The following is an 18,279-nucleotide window of genomic DNA, read 5'->3' as shown; positions in this document are numbered from 1 at the left end:
TAGAAATAAATATTCTTTATTGTATGTGTCAGCTGTATTTTGGATTATGTAATTCAATAAAACGTCTGATTTAAAAAAATATATATATATAGACTTCTTGCTGGAAAAAAGCATTAACATTTGCCTGAAAAATCAGTGACCTGTATAAAACCATATTTCACATTAGGAGGTAAATGAAAAACTAAGAAGAATTTTCCATATGTCTAATTTTCTCTGCAGATGGAGTATGACACCCCAGACAGTCAACGCTTATTATTTGCCAAACAAGAATGAAATTGTCTTCCCAGCAGGAATCCTCCAGGCTCCGTTCTATGCTCCCACACACCCAAAGTATGTGTGCTTTCATACTTATCCTAGCCAGAATAAGGAAATGTTACATAAATGTTTTCATTCAAGCAGTTAAATATGTTGTTGTTTTTAAAAACAAAAAAACAAAAACTAAAAGCATACATAACATAGCCAAAGCCCATGAAGCTGCTATGGGGCACCAGATAGAGATGATCCCATCCCTGTTTAATGTGGACTGTGCAAACCTGTACAGAACTCCTACTTTACACAGTCACAGTAATATTAGAAAATAGCTATGTTTATGCCATCCTTCTCTCCTAAAAAGATTGCGAAGTGGTGGCAACAAGCGATGGGCTCTCATGTCCCAGGAGAAATTAGGGTGATTGCATGAATTAGCACCAGCAGGGACTCCATTGTGGTTCTACCCCTAGTAAAAAATATTAAAAAGAACCTTCCGTGTAGAATATGGTATATGCCGCGAAGCACTTAAATTGTAGCTAAACGTTTAACAAACTTCTCACAAACTTCGGCTTTTTCCGGAAATACGATGTATCGGAGTACGGGCTCATAGACTCTCTATTGTGTCCGTACACCGATAAATTTATTTCCGGAAAAAGCTGAACAGACCCAAAGCGGCTGAGCGCTCACACGAGCGCTTCAGCTGCTTCGTTCTAGCGATTGGTGGGGGTCTCAGTGCTCGGACCCCCACCAATCGAAACTTCTGACATGTCACTATGACATGTCAGAACTTTGTCAAAAGTTTAGATACACTTTAATAGGGTTGTCCCAAGATCAGCATTTATAATCTATCCACAGGATAGATGATAAATGTCTGATCACTGGAAACCCCATGATCAATACAATGGGGGTCCGGAGTCTCCCATTCCTCCTCAGTGCATGGTCACTGTGGAGACGACTTCGAATAGAGCAGTGGTGAAGCATGCGCGGTGCCACACTATTCAAAGTCTATTGGACTAATGGAGATAGCCAAATACAGCGCTCAACTGTTTCCGTCATCCCAATAGACATTGAATGGAGTGGCAGGGCGCATGTGGGGGGTGCAGTGAGGAGGAACGGGGGGCTCGGGGCCAGTGATGGGGTCCCAGTGATCAGACATTTATCACTTATCCGGTGTACAAGGACAGATTCCTTCCTTGAATATTTTCCCAGTAATCATCACTTTAAGCCACCTTACCTGTTTGCTCCCTAAGTAAAGGCAGTTTTCCAGTGAATTTATGCAGTTTCATACATATTAGAGAACATTCCGCTTAAAGTCATAGTTCATTTCAATAGTTATAACCCGAATAGACTATATATATATATATATATATATATATAGTAAGGGAATTAGGTAGCGGGAGAGTCGTCTCCTGGGGTAGACGGGCACTCGGTATCAAACACGCCAGTAAATTTCAGTCTGCACAGCAAAGATGTGGTACTACTGGCCTGAGCCAGTTTTATTTACAGGTTGTACATGAATAAAAAGAAAACAAATAAAATAAAACTCTATGCCTGTCCGGCACTAACTATACAGTAGGTATCCTAACTAACACAGTGCAGGCCTAATGCCTGGCACCATAAACCATGCAGACCATACAACCTGTTATGAATGCAGTCGTTTTGCTCTCACAAGCTCCTCTCCCACGGCTGAGAGAGTGGGACTGAACTGCAGCCTTTTTAAAGGGCTATCACACCTGACCCCTGATTAATAGCTAGACAGCACAAGACCAGGACTGTGTGGATGGAGTGGGAACCCACCCATCTCTCCCCACTCCAACAACCAGGCCCTTTTCCAGGTTTTAGATAAAACCTATTGTAGAGGGAGAACCACATTCTCTGCTGAATTTAGTCCCTGGTTGTTTTCAGATAGCAGAAGACAGAAATCTTGGGGAAATATAGACCCCATCCACAACCTCTCCACATGGTCTGTCAAAATACATACATACACATAATTACATATGTATATAATGTATAAACCATTCAGACATAACATAACATTAAAACAACCTGCCTAAGATTATGTAGGTCCCCCTAATGCCGCCAAAATAGCTCTGACCCGTCAGAGCATGGCCTCCACTACACTTTTTAACGTGTCCTGTTGTATCTGGCGCCAATATTTTAGCAGCAGATCCTTGAAGTCCTGTAAGTTGCTAGCTGGGGCCTCCATGGATTGTTTTTCCAGCATGTTCTAATCAGATTGAGATCTAGGGAATTTGGAGGCCGAGTCAACACCTTGAACTCTTTGGGCCTGTTCACTTCAGCGTTGGTTTCCGTTGAGGGGTTCCGTCTGACCTTTCCGTCGGAGGAACCCCTCAATGGGAAGGCAAACGGAAACCATAGGTTCAGTTTGCATTACCATTGATTTCAATGGTAATGCTTCCATTGCTTATGGTTTCCATTTGTCACCGTTGTATAAGGTTTCCGTTTCTTTTGACGGAATCAATAGCGCAGTCGACTGCACTATTGATTTACTCAAAACAAATGGAAAACAGACTTTTAACCCCTTAATGACCGGGCCTGAAAAGACCTTAATGACCAGCTCAATTTTTCTGTTTTTGCCTCTCTGCGTTTCAGCAGCCATAACTTTTTTATTTTTTCATCGATGTGGCTGTATGAGGCCTTGTTTTATGCGAGAGAAATAGTATTTTTTTTTCCCCACAGTTTGGGGGTAAAAAAAAAATTTTTTACGCCGTGAATATAGGAAAAAGCGATTCTCGGAATAGTTTTTTTTGTTTGTTTTTTATCCCGTTCACGTTTCACGCTAAATAACTGATTCGATTAATTCTTCAGGTTATTACGGTCGTGTAGATACCTAATATGCGTAGGTTTTTTGTTTTTATTTAGTGTAGGGGCAATAAAATGTATTTAATGCAAAATAAAGACTTTTTGGGACTTTTATTTATTTATTTATTTGTTTTTGTTATTTATTTATTTTTTTAATCCCATCAAGGGATAACTTTATTTGCAACTTTATTTTTTACTTGTAATGTATTCGCATACTTCTGTACGCTAATACATTACACTGTGTCACTATGACACAGGCTGCTGATCGGGCAGCACATAGTGTGCCCGAACAGCAGGCACACGGAACAGACAGCCCTGGGGTCCTTTGTAGGTCCCCAGGGCTGACTGCAGAGGGATTCCCCATTGTTTGATCGCATCACTGGAATCCCGGTGATGCGATCAAAGAGGGGAATTCCCTTTGATCATGCCGCGGTCACGGACCGCGGTAATCAAAGGGTTAAACAGCTGGGGTCCGAATGTTTGCCGACCCCAGCTGTGTTCAGGAGGCTGCTCTAAGATCAGGAGCTGTTAGTTACAGCTCCTGCTTAGAGGATGAGCATTCACACGAGCGATCATCAGCCTAATCTACAGCGACGCCAAAAGACGTCTCTGTAGACTAAGCACCCGCACCGCCTGACGTCAAAAGACAGTGGGCGGTCGGGAAGGTGTTAAGGACACGGCGATACCAATTATGTTTATTTATTTATTTTTTTATAATGCTTTAGGGGAAACATGGAAAAAGTTGTTTTTCTTAACTTTTATTATATGTATATAATCTTTTTTGTATGTAAAAAAAAACCTTTATTTAACCGATTTATACTTTTTTTATTAGTCTCCCTAGGGGACTTGAACCAGCGATCGGATCAATTAAGCCCAGAGGCAGGGCTTAATTGAAGCACAAAGATGGCAGACCTGGAGGTCTTCATTAGGCCCCCAGGCTGCCATAGCAACCATCTGCATCCCGCAATGGCATCACGGGGGAGGGGTGATGAGCTGATGGAGAGGGTCGCCCCTGTCTTTATAATGATTTAAATGCAGTGGTCGCTGACCGCGGCATTTAATGGGTTAAACGAGCGGGATTGCGCTCGAGTGCAATCCCACTCGTTACTATAAAGTGTCGGCTGTAATATACAGCCGACACCCGCATTGTAGCCCGTGAGCCCGCTCCATACTTCCCCATACTCGTCTATGACGTAGGTATACGTCATACGTTGGGAAGGGATTAAAACCTTAAATAACTAACGTCCAGCATACACCTGCATTCACCAAGGTTACAGAAACTAAAAGAACCCCTAGGAGCATAAATCCCAACAGAGTCCACACTCTGGCAAGCCGCTTCCAAAATGATTGCCACGGTGAGGACTCTATTGGCCAACCTGGATAAGTGTATAACATACCCATGTGACCTAAAACATTGTTCTCTGTATAGCAGAGGCGAATCTGCTGTTTTTTGCAATTGGGGGCAACTATGAATACCATAGAGCGTGTCAAGTATAAAGATATAAACAGATACATACCGGAATTATTAACCCCTTAAGGATGTGGACTAGTTGGCACGTTCAGGACGCAGCCCCATTTTTGAAATCTGACATGTGTCACTTGTGGTAATAACTTTGGAATACTTTTACCTATCCAAGCGATTTTGAGTTGTTTTCTCGTAACACATTGGACTTTATGTTACTGGTAAAATTTGGTCGTTACATTCAGTATTTAATTGTGAAAAACACCAAAGTTGTGTGAAAAATTTCAAAAATTAGCATTTTCCTAAATTTAAATATATCTGCTTGTAAGGCTACATTCACACGGACGTAGCCCACCTCGTACATGAAAAACTACAGTTTTCCACATTTGAGGTGGACCCGTGCAAGACGCGTTGTCAAGGATCCCCCAGAGACTAGAATCTATGAAGGGATGCGTGACAAGCAGTAAAATAGGACATATCCTATTTTTCAACGGACCGTTCACATGCTTCGTTGAAACAACGGTCGTGTGAACGGCCCCATTGAAATACATGGGTCCATGTGACGGCCATTGTTTTAATGGCCGTCACACGGACGAGATTCACGTTCGTGTGAATGAGCCCTAAGACAGATAGTTATACCACACAAAATAGTTGCTAATTAACATCCCCATATGTCTACTTCAGATTGGAATCGTATTTGAACATACTTTTATTTTTCTAGGACGTTACAAGGCTTAGAACTTTAGCAGAGATTTCTGACATTTTCAAGAACATTTCAAAAGGCTATTTTTATATGGACCAGTTCAGTTGTAAAGTGGCGTTGAGGGGCCCATACAATACAAACCACCATAAGTCACCCCATTTAAAAAACTGCACCCCTCAAAGTATTAAAAACATCGTTTAGAAAGTTTCTTAATCCTTTAGGCGTTTTACAAGAATTAAAGCAAAGTAGGGGTGAAATTTACAAATTTCATTTTTTTTGCAGAAATTCATTTTTAATCCTTTTTTTTCTGTAACAAAGAAGGTTTTACCATAGAAACGCAACTCAATATTTATTGCACAGATTCTGCAATTTTTAGAAATATTCCACATGTGGCCCTAGTATGCTAATTTACTGAAGCACAGGCCTCAGAAGCAATGGAGCACCTAGTAGATTTTGGGGACACCTTTTTATTAGATTATATTTTAGGCACAATGTGAGGTTTGAAGCGGTCCTATGGTAGCAAAACAAAGGAAACACCCCAAAAAATACCCCATTTTGGAAACTACACCCCTTGAGGAATTCATCCAGTGGTGTAGTGAGCATTTTGACCAGACAGGTGTTTCATAGATTTTATTAAAATTTGGACGTGAAAACGAAAAATTTACATTTTTCCCAATAAGATGTTTTAGCTAAAAAAAAAACAATTTCCACAATGAATAAAGAAGAAAAAGCCCCCCAACATTTGTAAAGTAACTTCTCTAGAGTATGGAAATACTCCATATGTGGTCCTAAAATGTTGTTTGGGCACATAGCAGGGCTCAGAAGCACCATTGGGATTTTGAGCACAGATTTTTCTGGAATATTTTTCAAGTGCCATTGTTAGGAAAATGCCTGTTCCCTTAAGATCACCATGACTACTGTTCTAGCTTCTGGGCGGTTCTGGTTTTACTTTGAGCCTATCTCTTTTCTTTTTCCTTCTGCCTATCAGGTGTAGGGTTAGTATTTATACCTGGCTTCCTCCACCTGTTCTATGCTTGTAAATTTCCTGTCTGCATGTGTTTTGATCAAGCTACTTACCTACACCGTTTACCTCTGACTTCTGGACTTCTTGAAAATTGATCTCGGCGTGTATTTGGCTTACTCTTTTTTACCAATATCTGTTTCGGGCTGGTTCTCACCTCTGCTTTACCTGATATCCACTTGCTTGCTGTTTTGGACGTTCTGTTTACCCTCTGGCTGTCTGGTTCCTGTTCAGGTTTGCCTGCATTTCACCTCTTATCCAACACTGAACTCTGCTAAGACAACCTGGGTTCTATGCAGTAAAGACCATCCCGGCTTGCGGTCGGCTCTGGCGAAAACCTTAGAGTAGACTTAGACTCTGTCGATCAGAGTTGTGACTGATTTGAGGTTGCAGATTTATTTGTACGCTTTCTCCCGGCAGTCTCCAGCAGCCTTTGGAGAATTGCTCAAGTTTCAATTTCATAACAGCCATCTTGTGTTTGCAGAGCCCCTGAGGTACCAGTACAGTGGTAACCCCCAAGAATTGGCCCTATTTTGAAAACTACACCCCTCAAGGAATTTTTTTCTAGGGTTGTAGTTAGCACTTTGACCCCACTGGAGTTTTTCAGAATTTGATGCAAAGAAGAAAAAATTAAAATTTTTTCACAATTATGGCATTTCAGTGCCCAATAGGTTGTGCCCAGCTTGTGTTAACGGAGATACTCCAACAAAAAAATTGGAAAGCATGTTCTCCCGGGTACGGCAATACCCCACATGTGGCCATTATCTGCTGCCTGGGCACACGACGGGGCTCAGAAGGGAAGGAGCACTATTTTGCTTTTGAGCACAGATTTTGCTGGAATTTTTGTCAAGCGCCAAGTTGTGTTTGCAGAGCCCCTGAGGTACCAGTACAGTGGAAACCCCCAAGAAGTGACCCTATTTTGGAACCTACACCCGTGAAGGAATTAATCTAGGGGTGTAGTGAGCATTTTGACCCCACAGGAGTTTTCCGGAATTTGATGCAAAGAATGAAAAATTAACATTTTTTCACAATTATGCAAATTCAGTGCCCAATATGTTGTGTCAAGCGTGTGTTATCGCAGATACTCCCACCATAAATTGTTGCGCAGGTTCTCCTGGGTACAGAAATACCCCACATGTGGCCATTATCTGCTGCCTGAGCACATGGCAGGGCTCAGAAGGGAAGGAGCACCAGTTAGCTTTTGGAGCTTAGATTTTGCCTGAATGGTTTTTGGTATAAAAATTTCTATAACATTTATACTGAAAAGTTTATATAACTTGGTATAAGTTTGCATAAAATTTGGATAAAGTTGGAAATCTGGATTGTTTGGATAAAGTTTGAATGAAAGTCAATGATCAGCCACACGAATACAGGACTAAAATATGTGCAACTGTGTTCGTCTGGACCTTTCGGGTACAGCCTAGGCACACGGCAGAGCTAAGAAGAAATTTTATTAGAAAGTTTGGATAAAATTGTGGGGAGAAAGTCCTGGATTATAAATCAGTCATGGCAACGTCACTGATAAACCAGGGGGATGCAGGACTGATATATGTGTAGCTGTGTTTAGGTGGTCTTTCCAGGTACAGCTTGAGCACACGGCAGTGCTAAGAAGAGAAAGAGTGGCATGCGGCATAATATTACTGTAGCTGTGTGAGGTACATCAGGGTAAATAAAATGGCGGTTTAACAACAGCATCAGATTTTCAGCAACGTATGGTATATTTTAAAACACTCCTTCATGCACAGTCCTGGCTTCTCGGGGTACGTGTCGCACTGACAGATGGTATCTTTTCTTATGCCATTTTTAAAGCTCTTTCCCTTCTTGCCAGTATGGGGAACTTCATTGGGGAAATGTTGCCCTGGCACAATGCATGTGGCGTTGCTTCCAGAAGTACTGGGGCCCTCCCCTTTCTGATCTCCAAATATAAGGAACTTTATTACCACCTCCTGAAATTCTGGGAAAGTTCCCTGCTGGCCTGACGATCTGAATAGCACGTAAGCATTATACAATGCTGTTTGCATAATGTGCACGGCCAGCTTCTTGTACCACACCCTTGATTTCTGCATGGCATTGTATGGTTGCAGAACTTGATGTGAGAGATCAACCCCGCCCATGTATTTATTGTAGTCAAGAATGCAATTGGGTTTGAGGGTCTCTGTACTGGTACCTCATACAGGGACGAGGGTTCTGCCATGGCCATGTATTGCTGTCAATACAAGGACATCCCTCTTGTTCTTATACTTGACACACAATAGGTTGTCGCTGCATTGTGCTCTACTCTCATCTCTTCATTTGCCCAAGCAGCGACCTAGGGAGGCTTGTCTGGTTCTTGCGAAATGTGCCGCATGCCACAGTACTTCTTGAATCGAGGCTTTTTAAAAGTAGTACACTGGTATAGTAATTATCCAAGTAGAAGTGGTAGCCCTTGTCTAGCAGTGGATGTACCAAATCCCACACTATCTTGCCGTTAACTCCCATTAAGGGGGGGCATTCTGGGGGATGAATAGGGGTGTCCTTGCCTTCATATATTTAAAATTTGTAGGTGTACCCTGATGTACTTTTGCACAGCTTGTACATCTTCATGCCATACCTTGCGCTCTTATTCGGCAGGTACAGGTGGAATCGAAACCTCCCTTAAAAAATGAACTGGGGACTCGTCAACAGCAATGCACTTCTCGGGGGTGTATACGTGGGCAAATTTGGCACTGAAATGGTCTAATGGGGGCCCACCCCTCATCTTAGACACCCCAATTTAAAATCCACATTCAAACCTTATGGTTTTATCAATTAACAAAATACAAATTGAATGAACAGAAGAGAAATCTAAATCAAATCAATGTTTTGTGTGACCACACTTTGCCTTCAAAACAGCATCAATTCTTCTAGATACACTTGCATAAAAACATGGATTTTGTAGAATTTTAGTCAGGTGTATGATTAACCAATTACACAAAACAGGTGACTATGAACATCATTTTCATATGTAGATTGAAACACAGTCATTAACTGTAATAGAAACAGCTGTGTAGGAGGCTTGAAACTGGGTGAGGAACAGACAAATGCTGCTACAAAGGTGAGGTTGTGGAAGCCAGTTTTATGTCACAAGTCCACCATGGCAAGACTGAGCACAGCAACAAGACACAAGGTATTTATACTGCATCAGCATGGTCTCTCCCAGGCAAAAATGTCAAAGCAGACTAGGGTTTGAAGATGTGCTGTTCAAGCCCTTTTGAAGAAGCATAAAGAAACGGCCAAAAAATTTAGTGCAGCAGTTCAAAGACACATCATTCTTACTTCCCTTAGAAATCAGAAGATGTCCAACAGTGCCATGAGCTCAGAAACAAGTGGTACCCAGGTACACACATCTACTGTTCCGAGAAATTTGGCCAGAAGTGGTCTTCATGGAAGAATTGCGGCCAAAAAGCCCTACCTTCGATGTGGAAACAAGACCAAGCGACTCAACTATGCATGAAAACATAGGAACTGGGGGCAGAAAAATGGCAGCAGGTGCTCTGGACTGATGAGTCAAAATTTGAAATATTTAGCTGTAACAGAAGTCAGTTTGTTCGCCGAACGGCTGGAGAGCGGTACAATAATGTGTTTCCAGGCAACAGTGAAGCATGGTGGAGGTTGCTTGCCAGTTTGGGGCTGCATTTCAGCAAATGGAGTTATGGATTTGGTCAGGTTAATGGTGTCCTCAATGCTGAGAAATACAGGCAGACATGCTTATCCATCATGCAATACCATCAGGGAGGCATCTGATTGGCTCCAAATTTATTCTGCAGAAGGACAACTTCCCCAAACATACAGCCATTGTCATTAAGAACTATCTTCAGCGTAAAGAAGATCGAGGACCCCAGGAAGTGATGATATGGCCTCCACAGAGCCCTGATCTCAATACCATTGAGTCTGTCTGGGATGACATGAAGAGACAGAATGATTTGAGGAAGCAGATCTGTGGTTAGTTCTCCAAGATGTTAGGAATAACGTTCCTTCAAAAACTGTGTGCAAGTGTACCTAGAAGTATTGATACTGTTTTGAAGGCAAAGGGTGGTCACACTAAATATTGATTTGATTAAGATTTATCGTCTGTTCATTCACTTTGTATTTGTTAATTGATAAAAAAAACGTAAGCACTTCTATTTTTGAAAGCATTCTTACTCTGCAGCATTTTTTCAAAACTGCCTAATATATATATATGTATATATATATATATATATATATATATATGTATTTATATTATATATATATATATATATATATATATATAGGGTGGGCCATTTATATGGATACACCTAAATAAAATGGGAATGGTTGGTGATATTAGCTTCCTGTTTGTGGCACATTAGTATATGGGAGGGGGGAAACTTTTCAAGCTGGGTGTTGACCATGGCTTGAAGTCGGACATTTTGTATCCAACTTTAGTTTTTTCAATGGGAAGAGGGTTATGTGACACATCAAACTTATCGAGAATTTCACAAGAAAAACAATGGTGTGCTTGGTTTTAACGTTACTTTATTCTTTAATGAGTTATATATATAAAAGCCATATTTTTACAGGCAGGACCTTCTAGTTATACATACAGTAAAGATTGAGTATAGCATAAATATTCTTATTGCAATCCTGTAATCACCATTTATTCATTCTGCATTTATCATAGTCTCCCTTTAAAAACCTTTTGTTTTTTATTAATTTCCATGTTCCCTTCAGAGCATGAGTACTCTCATTCATTCTCTTCTCCTCTTTCTTCTTCAGGGCTCTAAATTTCGGGGGTATTGGGGTAGTGATGGGACATGAACTGACGCATGCATTTGATGATCAAGGTTTGTGACATACTTAATTGGTCAAAAGCTTTATGTGTATGAGTTTAATGGTAGAAGAATGTTATCAAATGTTGCAACATGCAAAATAGCAAGACCTGAGGATGGGGCTCCTAGCATCATAGTTATGTACGACGCTAGCAGTCCCTGCCTTGCTGCCGGACAACTGTCCCGTACTGTAATCATGTTTTCAGTACGAGACAGTTGTCCTGCAGCTAGGCAGGGACTCCTAGCGTCGTACATAAGTATGATGCTAGGAGCCCGGCTCCCTGCAGTGTGTTCGGTCCGGTACTTGCGGCCGAAATACGTCCGTCAATTACGGACGTAATGACCTCGTGTGAACATACCCTCAGAGTTTTACAAAAAAAACTTGAACAAAAATGATCTCTATCATGTAATTAAACAAAGTCGAGTTATGTTCTATTTCACTACATGAAGACTCCCAAGTGTACGGATCGCATGGGGTAAAATCAGTCAGGTCTAATTATCTGTTGGTCATCATTATATAGTTCTATTTTTCCCCCAACCTTGTCATTCCTGATCTATGTAGATCAAAATGTTAAACAGTATACGATGCTTAATGTGCAGTTCAAGAAAGCAGAGTATAGCTTAACTGTTCTTAAATATAATTTCTATTCCAGGCCGCGAGTATGATGAGGATGGTAACCTACGTCCTTGGTGGCAAAACTCGTCTCTGGAGGCATTTAAAAATCGTACTGAGTGCATGGTTAGTCAATATAACACTTACAGTGTGAACGGAGAGAAAGTCAATGGACGCCAGACACTTGGGGAGAATATAGCTGACAACGGTGGCTTAAAGGCAGCATACCATGTGAGTGCTAGAATGTAAAATATCTGTGCTATGTTCAGTGCAGGGTCGATTTGAGCTATTGTTTCACCTGAGCCTGTCCCACCTATGAACAAAAAATATTGCCATACAATGAATAAATTCTACTACCATAAAGTGACCAAATAATACCACCATACAGTGACTGAATAATACCGTAATATAGTACAATAATCCTGCCATACAGTGACTGAATAATACTGCCAAACAGTAACTGAATAACATTGCCATAGAGTGCACAAATAATCCCACCATAACGTGACTGAATAATATTGCCATATATCTGCAAGCGATAGCAGGGAGAAGATCAAAGCCTCCTGTACAGCCTTGCAGTGACCCCTGGAGGGGGAGACAGGAACTATTCCTCATTATATCACCCCTCCTACCAATTTAGTTTTGTTTTTTTTTCTATTAAGGAGTGAGAAGCTGAGCAGTTACAGATGTAATCAACCCCTGCGCCTCATTAGGACATTTATTAACTCCGTGAATGTTTACTAGCTTCTGGATCATGGAATTTTTGGTATCTTTAGTTCTGGTGATTTGGTGAAGATATGCCCATGTAGGCAGAGGCATACATATCTGAACTCTTCACATCATGAGCTTTTATTTTTAGAAAGACTTCTGCATCTCAGGCTCTTCTTGGGTCAGTCTTTCAGCCACAAACATCAGTTTTTATGCATTATTTTACAAAACGTTACGCTTTGATGCAAAATTGTATGAAGCCACCCATGAGTATGAAGTTCTGGTTGGCATTTTCACAATGGCTAGGTGTCTTCTATCAGAAAAAATATCGGCATGGGGGTTTTATTTATGTGTGTTGAAATTGTGAAAATTGTCACTGCAGAAAAAGGGTTAATAAGTTTTTCTTTTATATACTGTAAAAGACTCTCAAGGGTATATACATAAATGCCGGATTATTGTCACTCGGCCAAGAGTCACCCATAGAGCAAAACCACTTGTTGGAAAGACATGCAGTTTTGCAAATTACTAATTATGTCATTTTTTTTATACACACATTGCTCATTGGCCTAAATTTACTAAGACTGGCATTTCATAAGCTAGTCTTAGGCTATATTAACACCAGCGTATCAAATTCACGCACGTCATAAACGCGTGTGAATCTGGTCCGTCATGCATCAGTGAGCTTTGCGAGGGGCATGTGTTATTCACGCACTCGCAAAGCACATCTTTTTATTATCAATTGAATTATTGCGCAAATCACGCACTGCACATTCTGTGCATTCGTGTGCGGTGTCTGGTTTTCGCGCATCCATTGACTTCAATGGGCGCGTAGGTGCGTGAATACGCACCAATATAGGACATGCAGTGAGTTTCACGCTGCGTGAAAACTCCTGCATGTGTGAACGGCCCCAATGAAATCAATGGGTCCGTGTGCTGCGTGTGATTTCCAAGCGCAGCACACGGACGTTATTCACATTCGTCTGAATGAACTGTTAGACAGAAGCACGCTGGAGTAAGATGTGATAAATTTATTGAGTCGTCTCTTGTGCTTAGGTTGTCCGTGCGCCACATACGGAAATCTATGCCAGCTACGTGCTGCCGTAGATTTCCGCTATAAATTATGTTAATTTCTGGTGTACATTATAGTAAATTTGCCAAGCTCGTGTGGCCCGCCCCTCCCGCTAAGCCTCATCCACTCTTTTTTTTAAAGTGATCAGTGATGTAAAATCTCAAAAACGTAACACATTTTTGTGCAAATCCGGCGTGCGCCAACATTTTCAACTTTTTTTTGAATCTCTTGATAAATTTCCCACTTCTTCAGCTTCTCCTTCCTGCCCATCACCGATTGTACGGGTTACTGCAGGAAGGGAAAGAGAGGCGTTTTCGGCTGTCATTAAACAGCTGCACCATTTTCTCTATGATCAGTTAGAGCAATTCATGGGCAAAGGGAGTTTAGGAAGTTCCCAGGCAAAGGCTCAGTGTCCACGATAGTTGTACCCCTCATGTGCCCCTAAAAGCAGTCCTGGTCCAGGCACACTCTTTGGATTAGGGGGAAATCTTTATGTCTATAGCTATCTATACATACAACCTTGACTAAAACTTGTTTCAAAGGTCTATTCTTTGGACAATTCCTTGTTAGAAAGGTCCCCTGAAGATAAGCAGATCACAAAGTGTCCCCCAGCTGGGGCCCCCCAGCAATTGTCTTTGGGGAAACCTGCCAGTAGTGCTAACAAAGGGGCAACTTAGTAGTAGTGCACAGTGCACATTCAAATCAATGGTTTGTCTGTGTAATGTAGGACAGGACAAGTCCCCAGAGTGAAATGACGCTTTTTGTAATCGCTCGAGAGGACCCATGAACAGGGAACCCCCCTCTATTAACTAATTTTATAGACCCTGTATATAAAGAAGTCCATAACCTCATAGACTATTTTCTCCCTACATATTAAACGCCCTCTATTGACTGATTTCTTTTGTTTCAGGCATATAAGTCCTGGTTACAGAAACATGGTGAAGAAAAGCGATTGCCTGGAGTGAGACTGACCAACCATCAGCTTTTCTTTGTTGGATTTGCACAGGTGACATCAACATAAATTGAACTGTTTTGATAGCACTGACTATATCTTAATCAATCCTACTGCTCTAAGGCTGGGTTCACACTGAAAATAAAACAACCTAAAAAACAAAACAAAAAAAAAAAACGCATGCTAAAAACACATAGTGTGAACCCAGCCTAAGGATGATATTTTCCAGTAACTAAGTTACTCTACTCTCTCTTGCAGGTGTGGTGTTCTGTGCGGACCCCTGAGAGCAGTCATGAAGGGCTAGTTACAGATCCCCATAGTCCAGCCAAATTTAGGGTTATTGGGACCCTGTCAAATTCAAGGGACTTTGCGGACCATTTCAACTGTCCCAAAGGGACCCTGATGCACCCAGGAAAATACTGTGATGTGTGGTGAAAGGCTGTATGTGAATACTGCTGTGATCTATGAATGTGAATGCTTGGGCAATCTGTGATGGCTGTGTGTTGCATTTAGGAGGAATGATAAGGGGTGTGAGAATCTGTTTGACATCTGAATGAACAATATGTGTGTGCTGTGAGATTGACTGCCGATTAATGTATGTGCGAGAGTACATGTACCTAGTTGTGATAACGTAGCACAGAATATTAACACAGCACTGCCAAAGAGAGAAGAAGCACTAGGTGGCCAGGGATGTAAATCCTAGTTCTCAATAGTATATACCCAAAACAGAACCAACTTTCTATTCAACTAGATTACACCTAAACCTGTTGTAACATATTTATGGAATATGTTTAGCGGAGATAATGTATTGTTAGTATGAACTATATACTATATAGTATGAATTATATGACTGCATGTCATCCAGCCTGCTGATTTTATATATACTTCTTGTAGACATTAGCAGATCCTAACATCAATCAACACCAATGTCAATGGAAGCTGCCAGACAGTCTCTCAATGTCTGACCTGTCTGAGTATTTTGTGTCTCCTGAAGTAAGTGGCATCATGATTGCTGCAAATCTACACCTACTATATTATATATTTTTAGGGCATGTTCACACAGGGCGGATACGCTACGTAAAAGTACGCAGCGTATCCGCCCTGTGCACCGCAGGGAATTCCGGCCCAAAAGAACGCACCAAATTGTGGTGCAGTTATCCGGCTGGTATGCCCGCTGCGGAACGCTGCAGAGAAAAAAAATGAATATTTACCATGGTGACACATCCCTCCGACGTCATGACGCTCTGCAGCCCTGGGATGATGTTTCATCCTATGTGACCGATGCAGCCTGAGATTGGCTGCAGCAGTCACATGGGATGACACGTCATCCCAGGAGTCCGGCCTGGAGGAAGAAACACAGACTTCTGGGTAAGTATTAGATCTTTGTTCTGAGTTGCGTTTTTTGTGGCGGAATCGCAGCGAATCCGCCGCAAAACAGCGCAACATCTGCTATTTGTTGCTGGTTTTACCTCCCTATTAAATTCAATGGGGAAATCCTGCAAGAAATAGGCAGCGTTTACGCAAGTACAATTGACATGCCGCGGATTAAAAAACCACACCGCATATCAATTTCTGTATTTCCACTCAGCATTTACGCAGCTACTGTATTATGCTGCGGATTTTCCACAACTAAATCAGTTTCGGAAAAATTTGCAGCATCTACGCTACGTGTGAACTGACCCTTAGAGAATCCACTGGTGAATACTCCTCAGCAATAATGAACATGCTGTGGACTTTAAAATTTATAGCGTATTCATAATGCCGGAAGGATATTTTCCTGAGCATGTGATTGGGGTATAAAACACCCCAGTCACATGAATTGCTGGTGAAATGTAGCGGATCCGGTCAGAATTTAGGTGCGGAGTCCATGCCTAAATCCTGACAGAATCCTCAGTGTGTGAATATGGCCTAAGATGGTAATACTGAGTGAGATTTCTTATGCGAGAGTTTGATGATGTTTGCTGCTATTGTGTGAAGAAGTCATATTTTAATAAATATCATGATTAAATGTTAATAAGTGTATTTAACCCTTTCATGTTTGGCAAAATTCCTTTCTTGCATTTTGCAACCAGAGCAATGAAACACATTTTAGCTTTAAACTAGCCTATAGTACTTCCACCTAGCTGATATGTCAAAACCTTGGATGGGTGGGGTACTGTTTTATTTTCATTTCATACTTTTGTTTGTTTGTATTCTGTGCACCGCAAAATACAGGGAAGACGTGGGTTGTGTCTGTGTTTTCACAGTCTAGTATCCAAGTTATACTGGTTATACAGATTCCATTTTTTTTCTACTAAAGCCAGGCTGCCACCGAACAGTCTGACATGTGTGGGATATGCCATTAAAGTCAGAATGTGACCCCCCTAGCATTGGGGACTTCCTAAGCTGGCTATACACATTAAATGTAAGTCACCCGAATCTGGCGATTTTGGCTGACCATCTAATATCTATGGCGGTGTACCAACTCTCCCCCAACGACAGATGTCGGGCAGAGTAGGGTCAGGCATGTTGGATTCCAACATTCCTGATCCTTTTGTTTGCAAAAAGATAGGCTACTGCCAGAGGAGTCTGGCAGCAGCTTTCTTCTCCCTTGTCCCTTATGAGAACACATGCACGCTCGGGGGGCATGGGGGAGTCGAAAGAAAAATGTATGGCCAGCACTAGGATGGTAGTATTAAACATTTGTTATTGGTGAAGGGGTTAAATAGGATTTATTGTTTTTCATACGCGTGTACACAGTGATGCAGGTTGAATGGTGAAATTATGGTTGTTGCGAGTGTGTTCAACGTTGCATGTAGTATGTAAAAGTAGCAGGAAGTTGTGTGAGCTACTTAACATGACTAGACAAAGCAAATTATATTGACGTCATGGCATTTATTATTATAATTCACTTTCTGATTGCATGCTAAATGTATATAAATCATCCATGTAATGCTGTATTATAAATAATACACTAAAGATGGCATGAACCAAAGGAAAGAAAATGAGAAAAGAAAAACAAAGAACATGTATTGCACAAACAGACTTATTTCATTGGTTAAAAACTGGCAATGAATATCAATAAAAAAAAAAGTAAACTATATTTCTACTGGGGTAGCAAAACGACATGATACCCATGACAACGAACAAGTGCTTCTAATTTACCACTAGAATATTGCGTACACGTTATAAATAGGCATCCTTATACCCTATTAGAATAGTAAATCTCACTAAAGTAAGGATATCTATCTATCTATCTATCTATCTATCTATCTATCTATCTATCTATCTATCTATCTATCTATCTATCTATCTATCTCATATATTTATTTATTTCTTTCTATCTATCTATCTATCTATCTATCTATCTATCTATCTATCTATCTATCTATCTATCTATCTATCTATCTATCTATCTATCTATCATCTATCTATCTCATATATTTCTATCTATCTATCTATCTATCTATCTATCTATCTATCTATCTATCTATCTATCTATCTATCATCTATCTATCTATCTATCTATCTATCTATCTATCTATCTATCTATCTATCTATCTATCTATCTATCTATCTATCTATCTATCTATCTATCTATCTATCTCATATCTATCATCTATCTCATTCCCATCATCTATCTCATTCCCATCATCTATCTCATTCCCATATCTATCATCTATCTCATATCTATGTATTTATCTTTATGTTATCAGTCCTATAATATAATTTATTAGCAAAACAGGAAATTATACTAAATACTGTGTATAGATATATAAGCAGGAAATAATAAATAACCATGTAAATAAATATAGAATTATTTTAAAGCGAAAAAAAAGTGTAACAAGTGTATTAAGTAATCCTCACTGCAGTGCAGTAGTAATAGTCAGGT

General features: G+C 40.7%; 1 protein-coding gene across 3 annotated transcripts in view; it reads left to right on the top strand.

Annotated features, from left to right (window-relative positions):
* Window positions 1–17,814, top strand: part of ECE2 (endothelin converting enzyme 2) — a 160,451-nt gene extending 142,637 nt beyond the window's left edge. For 2 of the 3 annotated variants that reach the window (XM_075861901.1, XM_075861902.1), the window contains 5 exons: window positions 220–330; window positions 11,014–11,081; window positions 11,720–11,910; window positions 14,367–14,462; window positions 14,667–17,814. In XM_075861901.1, the coding sequence (XP_075718016.1) occupies window positions 220–330; window positions 11,014–11,081; window positions 11,720–11,910; window positions 14,367–14,462; window positions 14,667–14,843 (643 nt within the window). In that variant the 3' untranslated portion in view covers window positions 14,844–17,814. The remainder of the gene's footprint in view (window positions 1–219; window positions 331–11,013; window positions 11,082–11,719; window positions 11,911–14,366; window positions 14,463–14,666) is intronic. The other variant, XM_075861900.1, reaches the window with a different exon arrangement.
* The last annotated feature ends 465 nt before the right edge of the window (window positions 17,815–18,279 follow it).

This window comes from Rhinoderma darwinii, chromosome 4, assembly GCF_050947455.1.
Source record: "Rhinoderma darwinii isolate aRhiDar2 chromosome 4, aRhiDar2.hap1, whole genome shotgun sequence".
Taxonomy (NCBI): Eukaryota; Metazoa; Chordata; class Amphibia; order Anura; family Rhinodermatidae; genus Rhinoderma; species Rhinoderma darwinii.
Note: the sequence above shows the minus strand (reverse complement) of the source record. Positions and strands in the feature narration are given on the sequence as shown.